The sequence below is a fragment of the Cucurbita moschata genome, unplaced genomic scaffold, assembly GCF_002738365.1.
Source record: "Cucurbita moschata cultivar Rifu unplaced genomic scaffold, Cmos_1.0 Cmo_Scf00005, whole genome shotgun sequence".
Classification (NCBI taxonomy): domain Eukaryota; kingdom Viridiplantae; phylum Streptophyta; class Magnoliopsida; order Cucurbitales; family Cucurbitaceae; genus Cucurbita; species Cucurbita moschata.
The window spans coordinates 2137879-2143831 of NW_019268521.1; the positions used below are offsets into that span (position 1 = coordinate 2137879).

At 34.0% G+C, this 5953-nt stretch overlaps 2 protein-coding genes across 3 annotated transcripts in view; one reads left to right on the top strand and one right to left on the bottom strand.

The window, feature by feature from the left end:
• LOC111443645 (electron transfer flavoprotein subunit alpha, mitochondrial) overlaps window positions 1-3331 on the bottom strand; it is a 4739-nt gene extending 1408 nt beyond the window's left edge. Inside the window, exons 1-7 of the mRNA XM_023081551.1 lie at window positions 3057-3331; window positions 2800-2982; window positions 2359-2570; window positions 1677-1840; window positions 1296-1454; window positions 931-983; window positions 130-270 (exon numbers count right to left, since the gene is read on the bottom strand). Coding sequence (XP_022937319.1) covers window positions 130-270; window positions 931-983; window positions 1296-1454; window positions 1677-1840; window positions 2359-2570; window positions 2800-2982; window positions 3057-3155 — 1011 coding nt within the window. The 5' untranslated portion in view covers window positions 3156-3331. The remainder of the gene's footprint in view (window positions 1-129; window positions 271-930; window positions 984-1295; window positions 1455-1676; window positions 1841-2358; window positions 2571-2799; window positions 2983-3056) is intronic.
• A 2092-nt stretch (window positions 3332-5423) lies between these two features.
• The window catches only part of LOC111443596 (protein disulfide-isomerase 5-4-like), an 8771-nt gene continuing 8241 nt past the window's right edge, over window positions 5424-5953 (top strand). For both annotated transcript variants that reach the window (XM_023081487.1, XM_023081488.1), the window contains exon 1: window positions 5424-5609. In XM_023081487.1, coding sequence (XP_022937255.1) covers window positions 5569-5609 — 41 coding nt within the window. In that variant the 5' untranslated portion in view covers window positions 5424-5568. The remainder of the gene's footprint in view (window positions 5610-5953) is intronic.

Here is a 5953-nt window from a genome sequence, read left to right on the forward strand (position 1 = left end):
GGGGGGGGGGGGGGGGGGGGGGGGGGGGGGGGGGGGGGGGGGGGGGGGGGGGGGGGGGGGGGGGGGGGGGGGGGGGGGGGGGGGGGGGGGGGGGGGGGGGGGGGGGGGGGGGGGGGGGGGGGTGTTGACCTTAAATATAGGCGCATCTGCATCCTTATTCACAGCCACAATAACCTTAGAGTCTCTGATCCCAGCCAAATGTTGAATGGCTCCTGATACACCAAAAGCCATATACAGTTCTGGTGCTACAATTTTACCAGTTTGTCCAACCTGAGAAGCAGAAGACTTGATAATCCAGGATCATGGAAGAAATTTGCATTTAAGAGAAGGCTAGGAATAAATCCAACCCATGTTATTGCACAACATATCAAGAACATTTCCCATAAAAGAAAAATTAGAAAGTAAGAAGGACAAGAGAGTGAATGGAATAAAAACATTGATCTTAGTTTTTTTTTTAATTTAATTTCTCTCCTCGAATTCTTGATGAATTCTTGATGGGCAGGGGATTCAAAATGTTCACCTTCCCTACACAGTTGGATTTCAATGAAAAACTAGTTTTTCGAATGATTTTAGATTGATCTGTATTTGTTTGTGAACTTTTAATTTTTTTTATCTAATATTGTATCAATTAATTATGAATTGTGGATAAATAAAAAAATTTAACTAACCCAAAAATAGAGGGTTGGGTCGTAAAAATTTTCGGGTTGGGTTGCGTTACCAATCAAACCAACCCAAACGTTTGGGTTGGTCCAAAAAAACCTTCAACCCAACTCAACCCCGACCATATACACCCCTGGTATCCGCTTTTAATTTGGATCAAGTAAACTTCAATGAAAAAAGTTGGATAATACTTCTTTGTAAGAAAATTTTTTCCAAAAAAAAGAAACAGATAATACTCTCAACTTGGAAGAAAGCATCCAGAAACGTTACCTGAAGATCATTGGGCACAAATCCAGCATCAACAGCAGCACGTGTGGCACCAACTAAACAAATAAAAGAATAAGAACAGATTAGCTTATAAGATTGGAGAATAAAGAAAACAACATATTCTTATTTGGTTATTAACAAAATTGAATACTTAGATACAGTAGCAAGAATTGAAAACAGTGTTATGCTAAGAGTTTTGAGATCTAATGCTTTCTGTTCTTCAGTCATTACTAGGCCGTGCGTGCCCCAAATGGCATGATATGTTTGGAAATTTAACAGTCAATATTACACAAACGGAGAAAAAAATGTAATAATTGATGATGCAGAAAGAAAAATAATTTTAATTTCAATTCAAACTGAATCTCTACCTGCAGCACCAAGCTTTGCTGCGAGCTTCTCTATCATTTTGAAGTTCTCGGCACTCTTTAAACCACGTCCTCCCGTGACAACAACACGTGCATTCGCAAGATCGGGTCGTTCTGCTTCCTGAGATGTTTGCTTTACATATCTAGATTTTCCAATAGAATCTGAAAGATTGACATCGCTCAGTCAACCTAATTGCACGTCCTAATTCTTTGAACAGAGATTAAAATGATCTAAAGTAGAAGTATGGAGGATGTTCTTTCCCATATAGGATGGAAAATTCATCAAAACTATGCTTATGGGTAATCATATAAGCAGAAGCATTCACTCTCATGATATATTTGTTATGGCTTTCTTTGAGATGGCAGGGTAGGCTATAGGCTTACCTCCACCAAATGTTGAGAGATCGACCTGAGTTATAGGGGACTTATTCGATGTCGACTCTACTGATTTCGAGGTCACTGGGAATGATGTAGATCTTATGGTCAACATACAAGGGTCAGCCCCGGTGTATCGAACTTTACAAAGCGCATTGCCAGCATATATGGGCCTATTACGAGTTCAAAATCGCATCATCAATTAAGAATGAGGTTAGCTAAAAAAATGGAGAATTTATGAAACGGCTAAGCCCACCACTAGCAAATATTGTCCGCTTTGGGCTTCCCCTCAAGATTTTTAAAATGCATATGCTAGGGAAACGTTTCCACACCCTTATAAAGAATGCTTCGTTCTCCGCCCCAACCGATGTGGAATCTCACAATAGTGGTCATCATAATCACAAACCGAAATCACCATAAAATGCACGATTGTGATTCAGAAATGTTGACATTAAAACATGGAATGGTGAAAAACAATGAGTAACAAATAAGTAGTTCCCCAAGCAGATAAACTTCTGCACCATAAACAACATCAACAGTAAGATGAACATCTGCAAAGTATATTTTCCTAATTACACAAAAGAAAAATGCTAAATACGTGAGAAAAACATTTGTCTGGACTAATGTAGAGTACACAAAACAGTTCAACACCATTGTACTCAATGATTATGAGCTAAAAAACTGGACGAACCTCACGAATTGACGAGATTCAGAGATAGCAACGACATCGGTAACAGGAGAAACATCTAAAAGAGCAGCAGCGCGTGGAAGAATGTTCTTCCCAAAGGAACCTGAAGCCGCAATTACATGAGAATATCCATTCCTCTGTTGAACCAATTGGACTAATTGAGCCCAAGGTTCTGCCAGGGGGTTTGTAAATGTATCGGAATCAGCAACAAGCACCTAAGTAACATTCAACCTCTAAGATCAGTAACAGTGTAACCACCAAGGGGAATGATCCTATTAACACTGGATCGCTCTAATCTTTGAATCAAAATAGAACAAACCAACCACCACTATACAATTCCTGATATTTGCAAAAGTTCTACGAGGTTATGCATTGAAAAACAAAAGAACATCTGAAGCAAAATATTCGGCAATCGAATTTTCCATGTAAGAAATCACAAGATACCTGAGAAATAGATGGGTGACAAGAGGCAGCATGTTCAGCAGCTTCCTGAAGCGAAGGCCCTGAGCCAGCCAACAAGACGGAAATCGAACTGTCTTTGCTCAAAGAACCGGCAGCCGCTATAGCACTAACGGAAGCGGCATTGATGGATCCGCCATCGTGTTCCGCCAAAACCAATGTGCTAGCCTGCAATTCCAGAACAGTTTTAGAAAATTTTCGAGAGTAATCGATAAAAACAATCAAGCAAGAAAAGAACATACAGATCGACAAGCGGAGGAGGAAAAGAACGGGAGTAATTGCGACGAAGACGATGGAAGAATCGATCTCTTCAAAGCAGAGAATACAGTTCTGTTGATCATGTTGATGAATCTCTCTCTCTCTCTCCGTGAGACACCAGGCGCCGGTGATACCGATGAGCGGCGGCGGAGATAATCTCTTCAACGAAGGTGTCAAAGAGCAATACGGCAGTGCTCCAGCGATTGAAACGGCGCGTCAAAAACAACCCAGTTTCAGTTGGCGCGTAGAGATATGAGCAATTAAATTATTATTTGGATTACAAAATTTACTAATTTATTTATTCTTTTTTTATCGACAGAGTTTATCCGTTAATATTTGGATTAGATTGGGCTCGTGTTATTTAGATAATTTATTTTAATTCTTTAATTATAAATAAATATTATACAAAATCTCTAAAGTATTTACTTGACGTCATATATAATTCTACGCCTTCATTAATAAAAATATTCTTTAATTTTAAATTTTATCTTAAAAATATTCATAAACTTTTAAAATTTTCTATAATACTTTAAATTAAAAAAAAATCTAAAAAATACCTTTAAATTAAAAAAAAATAATACTTTTAAAAAAAATACCCCCTTAATTTTAAAATATTTTAAAAACTTTATTAATACTCTTAATTAAAAAATAAATAAAAATAAAATATCTTTAAATTTTTTAAAAACTTTAACATTACCTTTAAATTTTAAAAAATAATAATAATAAATACTCTTAATATTAGTACCACGTTGCACAAATACTCGTAAGCTTTCAAAGCTAACATTGGTTTAGAGATATTATATAAAGTGTCAATAGACGGTTTTCGTTCATATATTAATAATATTTTTTTTATATAAAAGTAAAGGATATTAATGTTATTTTTAAAATTTTATGGTATTCTTCGGATATATTATTAAATATTTACATGGAATTAATAAAAAAAAATTAAAATTCATGAATATTAATAGTGAAGATTTTTTTTAATTAAGAGTATTTTAAAATAAAAATATATGACTATTTTTATTAATTTATTTTTAAAATTATATATTTTGACTGTGGAAATTACCACCCATCAAAATTTTATGATTTTAAATTTGTTTCGATTTTTATTTTTATTTTTATTTTTATTTTTTTAATTAATGTAATTAAGTTTCTTTATTATGATGTTTACCAAAAGGAAAAAAATGCTTTTGCCTAGGTGGCATAAAATAAATATTTATTTTCAAATATAATAGAAAAAAAAATCAAAGCTTTACAACAAAAAAAAAATATATATATATATATATATATATATATATATATATATATATATATATAGATATATATAATTAAAATTAACGAAACCGAAATATTATTTAAATACTCATGGAAAATAATACATCTTAACTATCATTTAAATACACTTGAAAAAATTACTGATATAACGCTTATTATTTAATCTCTAAAATTTCAATAGTGACTATTCACTCTAAGTTCGGTAAAATAATTATAAATAGTCTGTAATTTAATTTTAATTAAGCAGAACAGTGGATGGTGTTATACGTGTTTTTCTCTCCAATTATCCACGATCGTGAACGTGTGCTATGACCTATCAACCCCATTGATCATCGTTGACCCAATACCTCCGATCGACAATTCAACTTAGCAACCCGATCTTTTTTGGTGATATGAAAATTAAAAACTCGAACCTTAAACTACTGTGGAGGAGTACATATCAATTACCGTCAAAATATGATCAATTTGGTTGGCAATTTAAATTTAAAATTCTCAAAATTAATATTTAGCTAAATAAAGATTAGAACTCATTTTAAAATTTTAAAATTTAGAGATTAAATCGATTTAAACGCTACCAAATATAATTTGTTCCATATTTTTTAAGTAAAGATTCAAATTTATATTTTTTTTATAAGGACGTTTATTGGCCGGAGAACTTGATTAATCTAAACAACCTAACCATGATTAAGTTAGATATTCTTACGTTTGGGTTTAGTTAAATTTTTTAAAAACAAAAAATTTAAGTCAATCGGAGAGTTTATTATAAATATAATAAATATTTAACACTAATATTTAAGTTATTAACGTAATATGTATTATAAATAAATATATATATTTTTTAAATAATTAAAAAAAATACACGAAACCCAACTTAAAAATAGAAGGTTGGGTTGTCAACTTTGTTCGAGTTGCTCAAGTCACGAACTCCGATCGAGGTTTCTTCCACTCAACTTGACCCAACTCGACCCAACCGAACCTGACCCAACTCGACCCGATCGGACCCAAGCTAATTTTGCTATTTTTTTATCTTCCAAATTTAACCTTCATATGATAATTCCATATCTTCGATTGGTGTGCACTCGGGGCGAGCCAGGCGATGCCGTAGAGAGACGGTTCACTTTCTCTTTACCAAAAGGACGCAATTCCTGGACCTTCTCCTCCCTCCTTTTTACATCTTCCATTCGAGAGTGAGTCCCTGGAGAGTGGATTTTGCTTGCAGCCATGATTTCTTCCACCAAGTTCAAATCTGTGGATTTCTACAGGTCTGATAGATCTCTTTCTTCCTTTTCCACTTTGCATTTCCTGATTTCAATGCGTCTCTGTTTCTCAAACACCCAGTTCTGCGACATTTTGTGAAGTGCCATGGTTTTTTTTCCAGTTATTATTTTGTTTATGCGTTTTGTGTAATGTTGCTGGTAATCTGAAGGATCTCTTGCCAGAATGTTGTGATTAGAATTTGCGGTATTGTATATCGGCCGTGTGTGATTTTCGTTTGTTTTATGGGAGTTTTTTTTGTTTGTTTGTTTGTTAATGATTTAATTGCGAAAGTGAGGTGGCTGAATGGTGGTTTTGATGGCCTCGGTGTTTTTTTTTTTTTTTTTTTTGT